At 36.1% G+C, this 22,199-nt stretch overlaps 2 protein-coding genes across 4 annotated transcripts in view; both read left to right on the forward strand.

The window, feature by feature from the left end:
* The first annotated feature begins 228 nt into the window (after nt 1–228).
* On the forward strand, nt 229–4,152 carry LOC132096383 (tetratricopeptide repeat protein 19, mitochondrial-like). Its single transcript, XM_059501699.1, has 10 exons — nt 229–494; nt 644–729; nt 1,379–1,489; nt 1,624–1,662; nt 1,776–1,832; nt 1,921–1,982; nt 2,067–2,161; nt 2,268–2,422; nt 2,554–2,716; nt 3,527–4,152. The coding sequence occupies exons 1-10, from the start codon at nt 263–265 to the stop codon at nt 3,691–3,693; spliced, it is 1,167 nt and encodes a 388-aa protein (XP_059357682.1). The 5' UTR covers nt 229–262; the 3' UTR covers nt 3,694–4,152.
* A 4,210-nt stretch (nt 4,153–8,362) lies between these two features.
* Nucleotides 8,363–22,199, forward strand: part of slc4a2a (solute carrier family 4 member 2a) — a 33,781-nt gene continuing 19,944 nt past the window's right edge. The window contains exons 1-2 of one of the 3 annotated variants that reach the window (XM_059501702.1): nt 8,363–8,525; nt 18,027–18,185. In XM_059501702.1, the coding sequence (XP_059357685.1) occupies nt 18,126–18,185 (60 nt within the window). In that variant the 5' untranslated portion in view covers nt 8,363–8,525; nt 18,027–18,125. Of the gene's footprint in view, nt 8,526–8,885; nt 9,170–13,335; nt 13,574–18,026; nt 18,186–22,199 lie in introns of those variants that run through there. The other 2 variants (XM_059501701.1, XM_059501700.1) reach the window with 2 other exon arrangements.

Here is a 22,199-nt window from a genome sequence, read left to right on the forward strand (position 1 = left end):
GAGAATTCTGATCTGTAAACCTCCTCTTTATAGTTTATTTCTAAAATATTATTTTTATATATATATATATACAGGAATGACCCCTATGTTGAGTGCAAAGGCATTAAGATAAATGAATACAAATACATAATATTCCATGCACATTTCATCGAAAGCCATATAAATAAAATGGAAATAAATAGAAAGAAAGTAAACCGTTATTCGTGAATCTGGGCTGGTCACGTGACCACCGCGCCTGACGTCATTGCATAATCACGGAAACATGGCGCTGCGCTCTTGCTGTCGACGGCTCGCCGCACAGGTAGCTCGTTTAAAGCACTGTGTTAACGACTGCACCAGAAATGTATCTGGTTCTGGTTTATCTCTAGCACGAATCAAACCGCTGCATGAGCCGGCGGCCGTGTTCCTGCGGTCATGGCATCTGTGTGTCAGCGAGCAGCGTCCCCCTGGCGCTGCAGGGGTCAGCAGCTGGACTCTTGCGTGGGGGGTCATGGGTGAGTTGACATGCAGGTTTTCTGTGAACCGAGAACATTGGTGGCTGTATTTGACACGTGACGTAATATGCGTGATGCTATCACACCAGCGGTTCTTTTAACGCAGTGTGACCTCTGTGTAATCATTAAAATGTTTGCTTTTGCATCAGCCTTTTCGCTCTTTGGAAGCTCTGATGAGAGGACAGAGGAGCAAAAACTTGAGGATGAGCTGATTCTGCTCTTGAAGAAAGCCAAGGTATACTGTGATGCTTTACTGAGTTCTCTTTACTGACACACAGGTATCACATCAAAACCGTCCGATCATGTACCTTCAGCTGTTTGTCCTAGCATAGTTTGAGAGACCACAATGAAAAATTGAAAAAACAGGGACAAAGACTAATATTTAAGTTCAAATAATTGCTACATTGTTACTTTGATAATATATTTTGTAATTAAATGATTTGTGTTAAATAAATAAATAAATAAATATTTCCATTTTTGGGTGATCAATTCTTACACAAATTTTTCAAATTAGATTTTAAAACACTTTGTAAGTAGGCATTATTTTTCACCTGCAGATTTTGTAAATGGTTGCAACCATTGTGAGGATCACGCACTAGCAGTCAAACAACGTGTTCTAAAATCAGCTGAAAAATATCAGACATGTTTAATATTCTTCAACTAGAACAATCACTCAGCTAAAAAAGAAATCACTACATGATGTTCTGTCAAGTGTTTCAATTCAGATCCTCAGACTGGCTCTGACTTTCAGAACTAGCATCAAATTTTCCAGATTTTAATTGGGGGCAGAAGTTATGTAGTGCCTTCCAGTCTTGAATATTTTTTCAAATGATTTTCATAATATTTATTTTAGAAGACTGAATGTTACCCATCATCCTTCACAGTACAGCATGATGATTGGGGAACTGGATGTTGCCAATGGATTCTTACACAAAGCTGTACGACTGGCACATCAGATGCACAATAATGATGCCATTATATACACATACAGCCTGGTATGGTGTTTTTTTCCTCCTTTTTAACCTCACTCAGTCCTTTTATTTTCCTTGTTAAACAAAACATTGCAACCATCAATATTAAATATCACACAACAGAGAAGATTAAATGAGAGCATCATTTTGCTTCACAGATGGCGAATCTTGCATTTGTCCAAGGTCAGCTGGATAATGTGAGTAAGGCTGAGGGTGATCTTACTCCACTGACTCAGTGCTCTACATTAGTACAGTGTACATCTGTAGCAAACAAGCAGCATGTGAGACTCTTCGTTGTTTATTGTTGCAGGCTGAGAAGCTGTTCAAAGCAGCCATGAGTTTTATGTTGTCAGGAGGAACACTACAGGTAAAAACACTCAGTGCTGGAACATTTTTTTTTATGAACGTGTAATGCTTTTTACTGTTTTATACCGACACCTGTTTTATCTCAAAAGGATGACAATGCAGTGATCGAGATGTCGCTGAAGCTGGCCAGCATATATGCCACTCAAAACAAGTGAGTTCTGCTCCTCTGCTGAGAGAGTGAAAGCTGACCTGTTAACCTCTGCACTGTTCAGGAACTCTGACTTTTCATTTCCAGGAACGAGTTGGCAGAGCATGGCTTCCAGTTCTGCACAGAGTCTTTAGAGGCCAAGATTGAGAAACAGAAGGAGCTTCCTCCAGAAAGCCTGTCAGGTATCACAGCCACCTTTCAGTTTTGGCTGTATGCCACTGCCAACAGATCTTTTGCGTTCGTTTGTCAATGTATTGATCTCTTACTTTATGTTTGTATTTGCATTAGATGAGGAGCGCAAAGACACCAGGTTGCTGCTCGGTCTTAGTCTGGACGCCAGGGCCCGTTATTTGGCAGCTAATCATCGTTTCACAGGAGCCTGCAGAGATTATCGGCACGCGCTGCAGATCTGCCAGGAGGAGCAGGGAGAGTCCCATCCACAGGTGATGACATTACACACTGCTACATATATTATCATAATTATCCAATGAATATGTTCCTACTGTATTTTACAAGATCTTCTGATATGGCAGATAGTTTGTCCCGTTAAATGGTATTGTGTAATCTGCTTCAGAGCCTGGTTCTGTTGAGTGACCTGGCAACTGTGTTGGACCTGCAAGGAAAGCATGATGAGGCTCTGGCTCATGTGAAGAAGGCGGTTGAGCTCGGACATGCAGCGGGTCACCCTGATCAACATGTGCTGCTTGGGAATATGGCGGGAATTCTGATGCACAAAGGTTCAACTGATCCCTTTAGTTCCGCTGACGTTTACATTTAGTTTTTGAACAAATGAAGTGCACAAATCACAAATTCATTCTGATATACAATCCCATATGTAAATATGAAATATTTATTAAATACTAATATATAAAAATACAACATATTATATATATATATGCTTCCATTTTACCACTTGGGGTCAGTAAGATTTTTTAAATGTTTTTGAAAGAAGTTGTTCAATGTGAAATAATTAGTTTAAAAATAACAGTTTTATTATGTAATTTATTCCTGTGTTGCCAAAGCTGTCACATGATCCTTTAGAAATCATTCTATGTGTAGGGCCCCATGAAGTCCATTTTTCTTTTCTTTTTTTTTTAAATCATTTTTTTTTTCTTTCTTTTTTTTCCTTTTTTTTCATTTAAATTTGTCTGGATTCCATTGCTTTTTTGTTTTTAAGCTCTGTTTTAATGGTGACATTAAAAAATATTAATACAATAATTAATTGAAATCATGAAACTTGCACAGTTTACTAGCAATTTATTAAAAATTTAACAAAATATGAAATACTTAATCATCAAAAGCATCTCCAATTAACTGATTTAATAAAAAATCATTATGTGTTCATAGGGCCCTAAATATGCTGATTTGCTGCCGATAAATATATTATTCATGTTTAAAACAGTTGTGCTTCACAGTCATTTTATGCATTCATGCTTACTAAAAGTATTAATTTCTTATAATTATATATTCCTATTGTTTTATCATTTGAAATGAATTTTCTCAGGGATACACCGCTGTGTCATGGATGCTTGTCTTCTGTTGTTCAGGGGAGTTTGAGGAGTCTAGTAAACTGTACCAGGAAGCTCTGGCTCTGGCACGTGCAGCAGGAGATGGAGAAGCTGTTGAGCAGCTTCAGGAAGGGCTGAAAGAGTTGGCCAGCAGGAGAGACGGGCAAACGGAGAGCAAACCTGAGGAACAGGAACATAAGGATTGATCCAGATGATGCCTGTGCGTGCACAAACTCCTGGAAGTATAATCTACTTCAGTACAGCACAACATTAGAGCAAATATATCAGTTTTGTGCAACATTATCATCCTTAGCAGGGCCATAAATCTCCAGTCATGAATAATTGTAACATTCACTGGTTGCCATTTCACATTTTTTCACCCATAATGCAACAACACACAACATATATTGTCTAATGCCCTTTTTATATATTACCTCCCATTAGTCTTATTTTGTATCCTTGCTCTTAGACTGTAAAAAATGTTTCCTCTGTAAAACAGAGTCAGGGAAGATAATAAGAGACTGATGACTGAGCAGCTCATCATTGGTCTTGTGAAATATTGTGCAATGAAACATGTAATAATCTTATTTAAAGCTAGTTTGTGTATATGTGTTTGATGTGAGAAGTTGTTTGATAAACCTGTGAACAAAATCTTTGTCCTTGAATTTTTTTCCCTGAATTTATTCAAACTCAAGCACTGTAGATGTCAGTATGTGTTCAGATTTCCTAAAGATCATTCAAGAAACCAAAGTGAATCCCAAATGTTGATTTGAGGAAACTTATATTTGCGTTTAGTTGTCTTCATTTCATTTCTCGAAGGCAATTTGCTTGCAGCATTCAGACACAATACATGAAAATGAAAAAATATATACATCATTAAATATCTCATTTAATTAATATTTTTATAAATTATTTCTTGCAGCAAGGATTTTAACTAATCTGTTTAACTTCTATCTTTTAATAGAGATATCAGGTGGTGTTCAAAATGTGCGACTTAAGCGCAGCTGGTGCCCAGAAGTTTCTCTGCTATTTTAGTGCCTCAATTTAAAGGAAAATGAGATTAACTTGGTTACTTAATAACTGGCCTTGGATCCTTTTCACTCTTTAAACCATTAGTCAAATGTTGGTCTTATTCTCTGAAGATGATTCTCCTTCTCAATAAAAGAGTTAAATATTCTCTCGTTCTACAGGGTAAAAAGACCTAAAAGACTCAAATCAGCAGCTCCGTCTGATCTGTTCTGTGCTTCACCAGAGATGTTTTCAGAAAGAGTGTGTCATCATGTTCCCAATGTATTAAAATCCACACATGATATTTTAAACCTGTAATTATTAATAGTGGGAACAGCGAGTGCCATCCTAATAAAGGAGAAGGGATGTATCAGGGCTGGTAAAAGATGCAGTGGGAGCATGAGACTGAGATCAACATGACTCAACTAGTAATTAAGGATCTCATAGAGTGTGGCTCATCAGATAAGAGCAGCTCATATTTTCATTCAAACTTAAATCTTATATCAGTCTATTGGGCATGAGTTGGGCCAAAATGTTTATATTGGCACAAAAAATAATGTTGTGAGTTATGTTGTGCAGTGTCTTTAGGCCGCAAATCTTTTCGCCTTTTGACCTAAACCTCTCTTAGGAAAGTGCAATGGGAATTGGAATTTTTTTTTTTTTTACTTTTTAGGGCCACTGTGTATACAGATATTTATTTTGTTTGTCCTTCACTCTTTATTGGCATCGGTGGTTCCATGAAGAACCTTTAACATCCATGGAATCTTTCTTTGTAATTTTTTTAATGTTCTTCACATTGAGAAATAAATGTTTCTTTTATGAGCGGCTCAATTAAAGGTTCAATGGGGAACCAAAAATGGATAAAACCTTCTTTTGGAACTTTTATTTTTAAGAGTGTTCCCTCAATTTTCTCAATGATCACTGGTTTATTCGTTTATTCCGGTTTGCAACTAAAATAACTTCTCTTGCTCGCTGCCTTCATACTGGCAAGCAGTCATGTGAACAATAATTGCTGGTTTGAGGGAAGAAAATGTTTTTTTTTTGCAGTTAACAACGTGTTAACATGCAGAAAGCATGTGTGTATGTGATATTTTGGATAATTATCTTTTAAGCCCTTTATGCAAAATATATATAATTTTATATTGCAATTTTTAAATGTTATTTCTCTATGCACTTTTTGAAGCTTTTTTTAAGCTGCCAGGTGCCCAGAACTATGTAAGCTGTTTGGATTTAGCTTTATAACAATAACGTCTGCTGCTGCTTATATTGAATTGAATTTAGTGGCTTCAGGCAAAAGCTTCTGTTAGTTTGGTGAAGCTAGAAGTAATTTTCCCAACAGCACCTCTGATTCTTTTTCAAGCTGAGTTATTATTGTATTGACTATTTTTGTTTTTGTTTTTTGGAAGTGTATTATGAACAATGTGAAGCCAGGGTTAATTTTTAAGAAAGCCTGTTTCTGTAAGATTTAGTTTTCTCTCTCACAGAAAAATAAAAATACAGGAATTACTCACCCAAAATTAAAATGTGCTTGAAATGTACTCACCCTCAGGCCATTCAAGATGTAGATGAGTTTGCTCATCTGAATAGATTTGGAGAAATTTTGCATTACATCACTTGCTCACCAATGGATCCTCTGCAGTGAATGGGTGCCGTCAGAATGCGAGTGGAAACAGCTAATAAAAACATGTAATCCACACCACTGCAGTCCATCAATTAATGTCTTGTGAAGTGAAAAGCTCTTAGTATGTAAGAAACAAATACATTATTAAGGCATATTAACTTTAAACCGTCACTTCTGACCAAAATACCAGTCCATAATCCATAGTAATGTTTCTTCCAGTGAAAAAGCCCATACCTGTTGTCCTCTCACATCAGAATCCACTGACATTTGTTTTTAGGAATGTTTTGGACTGTTTTTTGCTTCTAAACAGTGCTTGATCTCTGCATATTTCTCTCTTGATTCAGATAAGACAGCTTCTTCACAAAGAAAGCAATATTATTGATAGAGGGCTAGTTTGGTAAAGTTATAAAGGTTATTACAAACATGAAGCTTTTCACTTCTCTAGACATTAATTGATGGTCGTGGATTATGGTGATATCAGCTGTTTGAACTCTCATTCTGTCGGTACCCATTTATTGCAGAGGGTCCAGTTAAACAAGTGATATAAATCTCAATTTTTTAATGTGTTTTGATTAACTACATCTTGAATGGCATGAGAGTGAGTAAATATTCAACAAGTTATTCCTTCAAAGCAAAGGTTTTCGCTTACCATTGGACATGAAGAACTGTCCAGCATATTTTTAGCTAGATTGATTTACAGTATTAGGTGATTAGTAAAAATATGTGAATAAAGAAAGTTGTGTTTGGCAAGTCATGTGAATTCAATATGGTGGTTACCATTAGGTAGACCACCCCATGATAAATAAACTGTAAACAGAAACCCATTTAAGAGTACATCCTTTTAAAAAGTGCATCTTCAAGTTCCTTGTGGGTAAAGCATATAATGTGATTCAGTCTTTCATCCTAAAAGATAAATCAGGTAGCCTTTGAATTTCACATTTTTATTTTAGGCATTTTATTTTAAGTTTAACTTACTGGTAAACAGCATATTTGCTGGATTTCTTTTAAACAATTTTTTAGTCATTATTCTGGACATAATTATACCAGTAACCTACTTCTCACAAATATTTTGTTTCCCACACTTCAGTGTAAAAAAGGCCATAGTTTATGCCGATTCAAAAGCCTTTAATTAGATATTTGTAAAGCATGTTTGCATAACTCTGTTCTGTCATAGGATCCCTAATTATTAACAACACTGACATATGTGATTGTTCCCACAGAACACCTGCACAAAGGGTGGTCATTCATTCTGTTCCATTCTTCACATGTGTATTATCATCTGCTTTGAGCTTTCACAGGATTATTCTGTGTTGGAAAAGAACAGCTTGTTTATTTGCACTCAGAAAAGTGTACAGTATATACTCTTGTCAAAGTGATTAGATCAAAAGAAATGATTCCACGAACTGACATGCTTCCACAGTTGTTTTAGGTTCACTATGTGCTGATCTATTATAATTGTTCCTCAGCAGAAAAAGTTTTTTTTCCCCCTGAAAGAACACTGCAGAAAACTGATAGTAACTAGTATTGACCCCTGACATTTTTTGACTATGGTTCACTAAATTGGCCTTTCAGGTTACCTACATGTGCATTTTTGTAAGCAGGGACAATTACTCAACGGTATAGGGATCAGACATGGAGTGCACCCTTTTGGTTTAAGCAATCTGTCATTTGTCACTGATAAACTTTAAGAGAAAAGAACAATTTAGGTGAATTATTAATAATGCAATTATACATCATTTCACATTGTAGAATAAGAGGTCTATTTATTCTCCAAATGCAGTTCAAAGATGCAGCTATGTGCTTTGCGATGGGAGTAAACAGCTGTGTGCTTGAAACAAATGCTGCTTGATGATACAAGTATTTCATATGGATTATTCAGGCATATATGTAGACCTATTGTTTTCTCAAATATTAACATTAAAGGGATAGTTCACCAAAAAATGTGTGGAGTCATATGAGCCTGAAATGTCATTTAATTTTAATGTGAATTCTCCCTTCAAGATCCACTAGAATAATATCATAAACTCATTTTACATCTACATCAAAAACAAATGTCAAGACTATAAACACTGTGATGAACACATCGTTTGTGGGTTAATATTTGTGCTGTGCATTTGTAATGTGACTGCTAGCCTAGGTTTTGCACTTCTTCCCCAGGGATGTAAAAGCTGACCAATTAATCACATGCACAAACCATGCACCACTTCTTGTATATAAAGTGGGTCTTGAGTGCCCTTTACAAAAAGTTGACTGATTCTTCATGTGAGGGCATGCCAGGTTTCCAGACGAGACCTCCTTCTCCATCTGACTGACGGGTTTCACTCCTAATACTTGACAGAGCGATTCCATCATCTTTGTGTTAACACAAACATTCAGCATTTGGAAATCTGGACACCTCTTGCATGACAGGTGAGTTTTTTTTTCATGTCTGGTGGGACTTGCTGTGTGTTACTGGAATAGTCATTTACTGAAATTCCCTTCTACTGCGAGTATCATCATTTCATAGGTAAAACTTTTTTTTTAACCTTTTTATTAATGTGTTATTCTGTTTTAACCAGTCGTTTCATTCACTTGTGAATTCTAGTCATGGTCAACAATGACTGAGTTTGACGGAGCGAGCAGCTTATGCTGTATTTTTTGGGTAAAGTCTATTTTATTTTATGCTGTATGGAGCTTATTGAACATTTAAGGTTTTTTTTTTCGCACGGTAGATGTTTTATTTATTTATTTTTTAACACACCCAGTTAACTGACTGCTGGCGGGAGCGAAGCTGTTAACGAGGTGCGTGCGCGGCAAGCACGGGATGTCAATTGTAAATAATGCAGTGTTGATTTGTTTCTCTCTTTTTCATTGCCAATAATGTCTCGTTTCGTAGTTTTGTCGTGTCGCTTGCAGTGTAGATGATGTTTCATGGATACAAACACCTGCATGCCGCATGTCCACGTTTTCCTGAGCGTCTGGGACACGATGATATGAAGCGAGTTGGTTTGCTCGACAGGCACGTGCGTTGAGTCGGTGTGTGATTTGAACGCATTCTGCAAATGCATTTGACGGTAAATGAGTCACTGACGTTAGTTAAACTGTACTAGACAAATAAGTAATCAGTGCGAGAACGAACAACAGAGATCTGTGTGATAGATTGTAGTAAAAAGAGTGCAGCTCGTCTCTCAAAGCTCAATGGTCATCAGTTCCGCCACAATACCATGGTAACAAGGGTTTTTGTTATTAAACCCTAGTTAAATTGGAATGAGATCTCTGTCAGTTGGTTTTAATTAAAAACGTATTTAATTGGAAACTACCAAAGTTGAATTGTACATTATATTTTCCTGAGATATGTTGGCAGAACTATCATTTCCATGGTCATTTTTTTTTCTTGTTCTTTTTTATTTTTATTTATTATTTTTTTAAGCAGTATATTAAGTAGAATCACTATATGAGACAGTACCAAAGGACCAAGCTATGTTTAAATTTGAAGGTTTATACATTACTGTTTAATGTTGCAATAGATGAGGTACATTATCAATACATTATCAACAAAAGGTTCTTAGTTTTTCCAAATATGCAATTATATAAATGTGGAGCAAGTCTCAAATAGAATATGGATAATTGGAAAATGATGAGTATGTAAACATAATCAATGAACACCGCACTGTTCATTTTACACATTGTTTCTCTTGGTTTATTATTAGGTTGGCTTACTAAATATACATTATGAATGGCTTTGTGTTTCCAGGCCATTGTTTTTTTTTTTTCAGGTTAGAATGACTTTGCAGAGCAGTGTTTATCTGAACATACAGAAATACATTTTGCCATTCTGGATGATGGCTGGATGGGGAATCAGCAGGCTTGTTTTCGAGACATCTCCATTTGTAAACGAAGACCTTAACAACAAATATTTGTCGCTGTAAAAATAACCCATCTCCCTGCGCCCCTCCCTCCGACTGCTCATACCACAGCTGCTGGAGCTGAAAAAATGTTTTGGCAGGGTTATGGTTATCCCCAAAGCAATAATTATCCATAGTTAACCCACCTGTTGCTTGTACCCTAATGTCATATTTCCCATTTACAGGTTCAGTTTTTATTCGACCACCCATTGTGAAATATTTCATTATTGATTTTACAACGGAATTGGATATAAACATTAGACCTTTTCTACAGATTAGTCTAATCCACATAATAACACTTGCACATAAATAACTGTATTTTCAAGTATATTGCTTTGATTTATCAACGTTTTTTTCTGGGCCATGTCTTCCACAAGTACCATAATCAGAAAACAGACACAGAATCAGCTTGCGGCCAAACTCTTGACTGCCATGTAACGAGGCGTGATTGCTGAAATCATCAGGGTGTATTTATAAAAAGAAAATCTGCATAGGTCAAACAGGAAATGACAGTGTTCGGTTATAATTTACAGTTATAATAGCGACCTTGTAATGTGGAATTAAAACAGTACTGTTTCATTGCTGGTGGCTGGATTGCATGGTGTGCAACAATTCAGCCGTGAATTCACGTCATCGCAGGATCGTAGTGATCCATTATATCATAATGTTCAGGACAAGCATTATATTTCTCTTTTAAATGCATTATGAAGACGTCATTTTGCAATTAAGACTATAACCTCGGGAAACAAAAAAGATATGAGGCAAATTTCCAAGAACAATGCTGGACATATAATCAGTTAAACACAAACTGTTGTGCTGTAGTTTGTCACTGAGACATAAAACGTCCAGTGGCCTCTGAGGTCACAAGCAGGATAAAGCGTATCTCCACTGATAGAGCAAGCATGCAAATTTACTTTCTTGAAAACATTTTATTTGGCTAGTAAGACTATTGAGCCTCTCTGCTTTATTGTTTCACAATTGAACTGTCAATTTGTATAATTATAAATTAATAAAGTTATATTTCGGGCTCAATACAATAGCAACAGTAATGGTCAATTAACAGGATTTGTGGCATAATGTTGACGATCACAAACAAATAAATAATTTAGACTTGTCCCTCATTTAAAAAAAAATAACAAAAAATTAATTGTTAAAACCCATCCACACTAAGAATGATAACTGTAAAGATAAAGATATTAGCATCCTCACCAGTGGATGGTATCATCTGTTTATTCTAAGCACATGTTGGTCTGCCGCTTTAAATTCTTGAGCTCATTATAGCAGGATTGATTCTGATTGGGTGTCAATGTTTTTCTTGTTTGTCAACTGGAAAAAATATTCTGTAATCGATTCCAGTTATATTGTTTTTCTGTGCCTTTATCTTTAAAGCTGTGGTGTGGACTCTGCTATTCTTAAATACTGAGAATTATCTTTTGAAATGTATCGTTATCTTTATAGTTGTCATCTTTGGTTTGAACGGGCCTTTACTATGAGGCACTCACAGTTTATGGAATTTGAAGTCTGTAATTTTATGAATTAACATACATTAATTCTTGTGTTAAAACGTATATTTCACCCAATACAATGCAGTTAGTATGCGATTGTTTTCATCCTAAATCCATGTTAATGTGGCATTACTATTGAAACAGTATTTTTACATTTAAATATTGTCGAATTCATTTCCGAGTTTTTTTCTTAAATACATGTTTTCTGTCAAAATAAATTAACAATAAATTTTGTGGTTGTCAACATTTAACCTCAAATGAGTTTGTCGTTCACTCTAAAAGAAGATGGTTCTTTAAAGATTCTTTACATGTAGAACCAGTTCTATTTAGAACCATAGCATCCTGAAAAACCCTTTTAATACTGAAATGGATCTTTGTGTCAGAGGTTCTTTATTCCCGCCCTTTTGTTTTTCAAATCTGTAACTGTCAAAGCACTTCATTACTTAGTGGAGTTCAGTGATCTAACTAACATTACACAGACTGTCAACACACTCTCAACAGGTAAATGATTTCATTCTTAAATTTAAATACAAATGTAACTTTAAAATGATATCTTGCTTTCAAACAAACATGTTCTTTTCTCTTCGTTTTTGATCACATGTAATGTGAGCAGCTCTGGCTGAGGAAAGGCTAGTCCTCTTCTCCACTAAGTAAGTAACAGAGACATTGAATTTATAATCTATATGATTAGCATTTTTTAAAATAATTATTACTAACAGAGGCTAAACTCCAACAAAAAACAAAAAAAAAGTTTATTAGGCCTACTGATTTTCTAGAATTCAGCTATCCAACTACACAGACTGTCAACAGACTCGCAACAAGTAAATAATTTCTTTCTTAAAATGTCTATATATTTTTTTACTTTCAAATTGTAACAAATCATGTCTTTTTCTCTTTTAAGTTTAAGAGAACGTGTAAGTGTGATCAGCCCTGTTCAGTTAAGGATATGTCTTTCCTATTCACCACTAAATAACACAAATATGTAATTTATGATCCTTTTTTGTTTTGTTTTTACAAATACAAGTGGAGACGCATTGTAACTCGGAACTCAATTGTATATTTCAGATGCTGTCACATCCTACAACCTCATCATCTGTAGAGAGAAACAGCCACTCATCACACCAAACTACACATAATGATGGACTTACAGGCATTTCACTGAAACTTCATTTAACTATTTTCATCAGTTTCTATTTTGTTTTACTTCTTTACGTAGTTATGTTCAATGTCCGTTTTCATTTATTAATTGTATTCTGCTAATAACTGTTGTTAGGCTACTGTCATTTTTGCAGCAAATTCACATAATTAAAAAAGCATTCTCAAGCATTATCTCAAAGCATTATCATTAAAAAGGTTATTTATAACACCATTAAGGTCCTATAAGCATGGCTCTTTATGGAACCCTATAAAAATGTTCTATTTAGCTCTAAAAAGGGTTCTGCTATTGTTACAAGCCAAAGAACCCTTTTCTGGTACTGTCTATAACCATTTTTCTTAAGAGTGTACTGATCCCAGACCATTCATTAATTCAGAGATAATTTCACACATATACAAGTCAAAGCTGTCGCTTTTGCATAATCTTTATTAAAGTATACATGGACACATATGAAGTATGTCCGTAGGTCCCAAACAGAGCCCAAGGATGTGTGTATTTCAGTCTTTTCAAATGATTCCTGGAGTTAATGCCACAGAGCCGTATTGTTGAGTCATGTCCCTTCGGTCACATGTTTGTCAGAGGGCTAAAGGAGGAAACTTAATCGAGGGGGGAGGGACAGCTATCAGTGGGTGCCTCAAGGTTGGAAGTGAAAAGCATGTGTGCCTGACAGATAGACAGAGAGAGAGAGAGAGACTGAGACAGAGAGAGGTTAGGGTAAAAGGGTAGTGCACTTCAACTTCCAGAACAGCTGTTCTGTTCTCCAATCACTGCTTTTTTGACCTCCTGTTCCTCCTCCTCCTCTGTGTCTCTTTCTTTTTCTGCCTTTCGGTGGCTGTTTGGCTTCAGTGGGTCTTTGCTATCACACAACAATGACTGCTGTAGCTGTAGCCTCCCTGCAGTGAGGATTCTGAGGTAAGTCTCTCTCTCCGTGTTTCTCTGTTTGAAGCAAACATGCTTTTCTTCTCTGTAACAAGGTTTAGTTAAAGGGACAGTTCACCCAAAATTGGAAATCCTGTCATCATTTACTCACCCTCATGTAATTCCAAACTTGTATGGCTTAATTTCTTGTGTGGAACACAAGAAAATTTTTAAAGGAATTATGCTAACTGAACCATTTTGGTGACCTTTTATTGTAACAAAATAAACAACAAAACGATGTTCTTTGAAATAAAGGTTTCAGAGAAATAAGGTAAGTTTTAGGTTTGATATCTTTGGTTTTCTGGTGCTAGTTATATAGGAAGGGTATGTTCATATTATTGTGGTAGAAAAACAGGCATATAAAGTGTTTGGAATTGTATTTTGATGAAAATGTAACTCCAGCCCTTCCTGTCTTACAAAGTGTTTCCTGTTGGAATTCTTAAATTTTATACACACTATCAGGCAGAGAAGAATTATACACATAGAAATATGCTTGAACGAAATGTAATCATGTTTTTCGTCATTCTTTGTTGTCACTGGACTGTGATTGTCAGGAATGTGGTTCTTTCTCTCGTTCATCCTTTGTATATCCAGCCCAGTGATGATGAGGGGTCTAGAGTTACACTTGGTATCAGGGTAACAATGACTTTGGCCAAGATTAAGAGCAGTCGATGACTCAGTGATTCTTCTAATGGACTGGAATACTGAAGGTTTTACTCATTTTCAAATGAACTTGTTCTATTTAGAGTTCCTTTAGTTCAAACAGGAGAGCGTGGTGGTAGGAACTGTCAATATTGTTGGTTTGATTCCTAGGGAATGAATGGACTGCTAAAATATATAGTTCTAGTAAATTGAATGCATTGCAAGTCACTTTACCAGGTGCATAAATATGCATAAAAATGTACATTTATATAAATTTAGCACTAAATGCAAAGCAGTGCAATGTTGGGTTGCATGTTTTTCTACATGGCTCTGACTTTTTTTTTTTTTTAATTTCTGACCATCTACTGTCACCACACAGGCAAATAGCACAGATAACACTGCAACAGCCAATGTGCTGTGATTGCATGCTGTAAAGAAACTGCGATATTGCATGTTTTTTGTTAGAAACTATTATTTATATCACACAGTTCTGAATTTAGTGTTCACATGGCAGCAGCACAAGCGTAAGGCTCACAGTGTGGATGCTCATAATCTCTGGGGAACATCTCTGCTGAATCACTGTCCTCAGTCACCTTTAGTGTACAGACACACAGTGAGACCCAAACGTCTGAGGATGCACTAAAAATCTGAAATAAAAATAAAGTTTTAAGAGTTTGACAAACATACAGGTACATCTCAAAAAATTATAATATTGTGAAAAAGTAAAAAAAAAAAATTGTAAATGATTTTATAAAGTGAAACTTTGTAAAAGTGTAAATTAAAACATTAAAAAAATCCAGTATCTCAAAAAATTTGAATATTTACATTTGAGTTTCATTAAATGACCATCCCTACAGTATAAATTCCGGGTATCTCTTGTTCTTTAAAACCACAATAATGGGGAAGACTGCTGACTTGGCAATGGTCCAGAAGACAATCATTGACACCCTTCACAAAGAGTGCTGTATCAAAGCATATTAAATGCAAAATTGACTGGAAGGAAGAAATTGGATAGAAAAAGTTGCAAAAGCAACAGGAATGACTGCAAGCTTGAGAATACTGTCAAGCAAAGCCGATTCAAACACTTGGGAGACCTTCACAAGGACTGGACTGAAGCTGGAGTCAGTGCATCAAGAGTCTCCACGCTCAGATGTCTTTAGGAAAAGTGCTACCATGCCACTTCTGAAACAGAAACAACATTAGAAGCATCTTACCTAAGGAGAAAAAGAACTGGACTGTTGTCCTCTTTTTAGATAAAAAAGTAAATTTTGTAAATCAAGGTCTGGAATTGTAGGAAGACTGGAGAGGTACAGTATCCAAGGTGCTTGAAGTCCACTGTGAGGTTTTCAAAGTCAGTGAGGATTTTGGGAGCCATGACGTTTGCTGGTGTTGGTTCATTGTGTTTTATCAAATTTAGCCATCTACCAGAAGGATTTTAGAACACTTTGCACATCTGCTGACAAGCTTTATGGAGATGCCGGTTTCCTTTTCCAGCAGAACTTAGCACCTGACCACAGTGCCAAAAACACTTCCAAAAGGTTTGCTGACCATGATATTACTGTGCTTGATTCGCCAGCCACACTCACCTGACCTGAACCCCATATAAAATGTATGGGATATTTTCAAGAGAAAGATGAGAAACAGTCGATCCAACAATACAGACGAGCTGAAGGCTCAGTAGTGCCTCAGCAGTTCAAAGGCTGATCGCTTCCATGCCACACTTCACTGTTGCTGGAATTTGTGACAAAGGAGCCCTGACCAAGTATTGAGTGCAGAAATGAACCTACTTTAAAAAAAAAAGCTTTTCTGTTTTGCAAATCCTTTTTCTTGATTGATCTTAGGAAATACTCTATTTTTTGACTTTCATGAGCTGTAAGCTCTAATCATCAAAATTAAAACGAAAAAACTTTTGAAATGTTTTACTTTACAAGTAATGAATCTAGAATATATGCAAGTTTCATTTTTTAAAATAAATTACAATTTTTTTCACAATATTTCACATTTTTTGAGATGTACCTGTAAAACAAAAAAAAATAGGTTGATATAAAATATATTATGAGGAAACCTTTAAATCTCCAAATAAAGCACTTTTTTCTGATTTTGAATTTAGAATAAAAAATTGTACAAATATAAAATGTACAAATATATGACACTGGCTATGTGAACCCCTTTGTATAAAAGTTCAGCTTTACTTCCATTAAAGTGCTCTTTGGATCATTCTCAAATAATGCTGAACAACATGATCATCAAACATGTGGAGATAGTGCTGCTGCCATTAAATCAGGGGTGTCCGGTCCTGTTCATGGAGTTCAGCTCCAACCCCAGTTAAACGAACCTGAACCCAAGTAATCAAGGTCTTCAGGATTACTAGAATCTTCAGAACTTGGGACAAGTTGGAGCTAAACACTGCAGGACTTTGGTTTTCCAGGACCAGGATTGGATCCCCCGGGATCAAAGCAAAAGACCTTGTTACAAAAGGTACATCAAAAGTGTTCACAGTAAAAGTATATGAAGTGTAAATTAGAAAATAGAGCACCTTCACCAAACTGGGTCATATCATCAACTCATAGCTCTGAAAACATCACAGTTTAGCATAACACAGTATCACAGTTTAACATAAATTTGTAAAACAACTTCTTGTTAAAGTTTTTAAGACATTTTAGGTTCTAATAAGAAAGGAAACTGGACATGAACTCCAGCCATTATAACTACTCAGCCTTGAAAAGAGTGTTCTCTGTTTAGGCAAGTGCATGTTTCACCAACGTCACACACACTACTTAACCTTTGAATGGAGGGTGCTACAGGAAACTACAAGAAAGAGTCAGGGGAAATAGATAAGCTGAGTGAGCAGATACACTTTGGCTGAAATGGCAACGGTTTTAGTGTTCTCATATTTGGGCTTTCACAGGTATGAATTATTCTCTCTCTCTTTTTTTAAGATGTTTGTATTCTCATGTCGTGCTCTTTTTCTTTTTCTTTTTTTCATTGCCATATAGTTTTGCGATTCCTCATTGTTAACTTGTCCTTTATAAGTATAATATTATAAACAACTGATGTTTTTTCCTTTAAAAACTGTTTACTGGTGGCCTATAGGAAGAAATGAATAGCGTGACCTTTCACATACTGACATGACACCTACATCTCTATCAATTTGAGTAAGGATGTGGTTTCTAATTTTGGCATTTTCTACTGAGAAATGTTACAGAATTTCCTGTGCCATGCCCAATTCATATGAGATGCTGTTACTGTGATATTGTATATGAGCTTTGACCTTGTTGTTGACTGATGCTCAGAGTGATCTGGTCTCCTTGGTTTTACAAGGATACGAAAAAAGCCTCTTAGGGAAATGTGATTTATATTTTAGTCTTTAGAATTTATTTTTAAACTTGGAAATGTGCATATATGTGATGTTGCAATTAACTTTATGAGTACAAGTTATTTTGTCATTTTCTCTCATAATAATCAAGTGAAATGACATGGAAGAAAAATTATTCCATCTATTGGGTCTTTGAAAGACTTCCAACAATATGTATTTAATGCTATTCACAGAATGTATAATTTATGTTACTATTTAACTATATGGATCTTTACTCTAGGGCTTTAAAGCCATTAATGGAAAGGCTTTAATGGTCATTAAAGTCTCTTTAAAGTCGAGAGCTTTCTCAGTGCTGCATTTCTCAATAAACTACAAAAACACAGAAGCTCAGTGAGGAAAAATGAAGGTTGTCTGTAAAATATTGTAAATTGATCTGTTGGAGATCTTCAAACCTAGCAGATGTTTTTTTTTTTCTATGTTTCACCTCAGGTTATGCTGCCCGAAAGTTCCCAGTTGAGTCTGAGTGAAAGAGAAAAGGGCTAAAGCCAGCGCACTTTACAGCACCACGCACAAACCTGACCATAAGCAATGAGTGACCCTCAGGATGCCAGTGACGTCACTTCAGCCGCAAGCTTGACACAGCATTTGGTAAGTAATATTTAACTTTTTAATTTTTTAGGCTATGAAGATGATTAAGCTGGAATATGTTTTGCCAATACAGTACATTTAAGGTTAGTTTCATCAGTATTCATCCACTGCTTTTCTATTGAACACAAAATATTAGTAAAGTGAACGAGACAGTGACCCTGTTTACTTTTTTAACACAATATACCTGTTGCAAATTAACAGGACAGTGTTAACTGATTCAAACAGTTTAATTGCCTTTTTTAGTAATTCATTAAAGAACCAGAACATATGAGTCATTCTGTTTGAGAATTGGACTACTCTGGTTGCGCTGTTTGTGTTTATTTAAAAAGAATCGGTTCATAAGAGACATTTGATTGTGAATCAAACTACACTGGTCGGTTTTATGTCAATACAACTCAATGTAAAGATGTTTTGTAGTTGAATATTTGGTAGTACACTTTCACGCATCTGCTGGAAATATATCAGGAGAGTTAATTGCATTACTATCTCTCCGATGTTGTGCAGCTTTATGTTTTCTTTGTCACACAGAGGAACTAGTGGCATTAATAGCTGCCAAAGTGTTATCTAAGGTTAGGGGGAAAGGTTTGGTTAATTTTCAGTAGTGGGTGATTGTTGTGTGTGTTTGTGTGGTACATGTGTTTAGGAACATCAGCAGTACCTGCTCTGCTGATTTGGTGAGATTCTAGCTGTGCTCTGTTCTCAATTGCCATTAATACTCTAGAGGGCTTATCCACCAGAATAAGATTTAAAAACAATTTGTGTAACCATGAGGACAGAGCCACCTAATGTACCATACCCAGAAATCAGTTTACTTCTAAAGAACATGTTGTGCCATTATACAGCAATGATGAAGACGTGCTGTGCAGATTGTGTCTGGTTTTTAAATATGTCGTTGGAAAACTGTAGTGTTTCAATTAGCCTTCATCTGGGTGGTTTACTGTTCCTCAAAGAGCCATGCATGGCTTGATGGACTTGCTTCTTACACTCATGATGGGAACAGGGGCTCTTAGTGGTAACAATCAAGAAATCAAGCCTCCTGCCAACAAAGCTTGAACTGATAAAAGCTCTTATTAATGATCCTGCAGTGTGAATAATATTGTTACATAATAGATCCTTAAGTAATCATTTGAACAGTAGATGATTGTTTAGCATCTATAATGGCGCCAGACAGTGGTTATAGTTACTTAAGTCACACATTGTCTTGTTTTTCAGTAAAAATAGCTAAACATCAACTTTTTTACCCCATTGTTTTTTTTTCTTTTCAAAGGAATATGTCACCCAAAAATGTTGAAGATTGCTGGTAATCAAACAGTGGTTGGTCCCCATTGACCATAATATTTCTTCCCCTACTTTGGAAGTCAATGATTGTTTTGATTATGAGATTATGCAGAAGTTCTGGTGGGTTTTGTGTGATGAAATATAGAGCTAAATAAAGTCATCAATGGGTTCACTGTGAAGTAATTCTCTGTCTGGTAAAACGATTGCGTAATTCAACAAGATCTCTGGCTCTGCTCATTCAGCATTGTTCCCCATACTAAAATCATTCTCAGATCTCACAGAGGCAATGGCACTTCTGTGGGAATGTGTAAATTAATTTGAGTCGCTCACTGTGTGGATGGAGGGAGGAAGATGAGGTGACAGGAGCATCACATTTCATCCTTTGAAAAAAAAAAAAACTTTAATTCCTGTGTAGAGGATTCGGTATTCAGGAACACAAAGCTTTGAGTTATATCAGAAATATTCAAGCCAGGTGTATACAGTATAATGGAGGCAAATCAAAGACAGATGGATTTGAGGAGGTGGAATGTGAGTGAGTGTGTGTGTGTGTGTGTGTGTTTTACAGGGGCCTCATGCACCTGGGGGCACCAATAACAGTCCTGACTTGGTACCCTTGATGGGATAAGAATTATGTCTACAATATCCCAACTAGGTTGCTGCAGCGAGCAGTTGTCTGTCATAAAATGTGTGATGCGACACAAAAAAATCTGAAGAGTTCCCATCTGCTTGGTACCTCTTGTACATTTGTATCACCATTTAAAAATAGAATTTCAAATTAAGGGCTTAATGTAAAAAAAAAAAAGAAAGAAACTTGTATTTTCATACAACAATCACAATTTGTTAAGGTCCATGAGTTTTGCCTCAATAAACACCTAATTTGCTGCTTATTACTAGTGAATAAGGTAGTTGTTAAGTTTAGGAATTGGGTAGGATAAGGGAAGTAGAATATGGTCATGCAGAATATGTGCTTTATAAGTACTAATAAACAGCCAATACATTAATAATAGGCAAGCAGGTAGTTGGTCCCTATACTAAAGTGTTACCCATACTAAATTAAGGGATTTTATCATATAATATCCGATTCTAAATGCACACTGTCAGTCTCTCCTCATCCACGTTTGATCAGTTTAAAAGGCACCTATTATGCCCCTTTTTACAAAATGTAATAATGGTCTTGGGTGTCCCCAGAATGTGTCTGTGAAGTTTCAGCCCAAAATACCCAAAATATGATTTATTATAATAGCTGGAAAATGTCATTTGTTGGTGTGTCTAAAAAAAAAGAGCTGTTTTGGAGTGTATCGCTTTAAATGCAAATGAGCAGTATATTCCCGACCTGTCTCCAGAAGAGGGCCTCACGAACATCCCTCTGCATTGTATATCTACAGCAATAAACAGCAGGTAGAAGCAACATAACTGAGAGTGAGAGAACCGGTGTTTAGCCGTACATATTGGAGGCCAAATGCACTGAAAGTGGGACGAAACAGCACGATGATACTGTGCTTGAACTGCACTGACCTGTCATTGTTGTAGATCACAGTGGTCGAATGAATCTCGCGCTATGAACGAGGCATCGTGCAGATTAGTTAAAAAATACTTAATATATGCACACAAATACGGTTGAAATGCTAAGCACTATAATCACATGACATTCACAAAGAAGTCTGGAGTGATAAACGTATTTAGGTAGATTTTGAGGCGCATTACCTTGTAAAATGAAAGTAATCCACAGTGACCTCAGCAGCTCAGATGTTGGGAGAAAATGAAGACTCTTATGTTAAGTCTTACATCCAAACACAGAGCACTGAAATTACTTGCGAGACATTGTTTATGTTACAGCTGCTTGAGCGTGGAGAAAATGGAGAACAGCGTATAAATGTTAAAATGAATAAATGAAATGTATAAATGAAACTATAGCAATAAAGAGCTGTCAATAACCCCAGTGGCCTGGCCATATACAATGTGACGTCACACTGCATGAGAATCAAAACGGCAGGCCTAGTGAGACTGACTTGGTTTAAAAGGGTTTAAAAAATGAGGAGTGGGTGGATTTTTATCATTGTAGGGTGGTTGTGTTCACACACTGCCAACACACATTTATGTCCAAACAGCATGTAAAAGTGGATTTTGCATAATAGGTGCCCTTGAGCAACGATAATTTTGTTCTTGTTCCACAAGTAGTGTCACTTGTAGCGGTGACGGCTTTTAACATGACAGATACATTTTATTACTTGTTGCTTGCATTACAGCTGGTTAGGACGTACTGTACTGGATTGTGCTGAATAAGGGGACACTAAGCACGGTTTTGTCTTAAAAATGCAAGATGCAGGGCACAGGAACGAAAAAATGTGCGAGACACTGCAAAAGACGCAAACACGATGTTCAAACACGTCTATCTAGCTCTTTTTTTATAGATATAAAAACAATAGAAAAGCAGAGGAGCTAAATGCAAAAACACATTCTGTGTGTACTAACTAAGTCTGGTGAAATTGTTTAAACTATCCTGACTTGATATTAAGTAGTACTGAATGTAGCAGCCTTGATATTTGTACTCTTTTAATGTTCTAAAGTTTTATACAAGTGACCTGTAGAATGTGAAATTTTATTGGATGGATAAAATTTTGACTTATGTGGATGGGTGATTTTTTTTACACAGTATTATACACAAGCATTTTTCCATCAATGATCATGCTAAATAATTATATAATTATTGTTCTCAGACTGTTCTCGGACTATAAG

The sequence above is a fragment of the Carassius carassius genome, chromosome 20, assembly GCF_963082965.1.
Source record: "Carassius carassius chromosome 20, fCarCar2.1, whole genome shotgun sequence".
NCBI classification, from domain to species: Eukaryota; Metazoa; Chordata; class Actinopteri; order Cypriniformes; family Cyprinidae; genus Carassius; species Carassius carassius.

Coding starts and splice junctions, on each gene's coding strand:
- LOC132096383 (XM_059501699.1), top strand. CDS start 263: ATGGCGCTGCGCTCTTGCTGTCGACGGCTCGCCGCACAGGTAGCTCGT. Junction 730..1,378: donor TGCTCTTGAAGAAAGCCAAG/GTATACTGTGAT, acceptor CATCCTTCACAG/TACAGCATGATGATTGGGGA. Junction 1,833..1,920: donor TGTCAGGAGGAACACTACAG/GTAAAAACACTC, acceptor TTATCTCAAAAG/GATGACAATGCAGTGATCGA.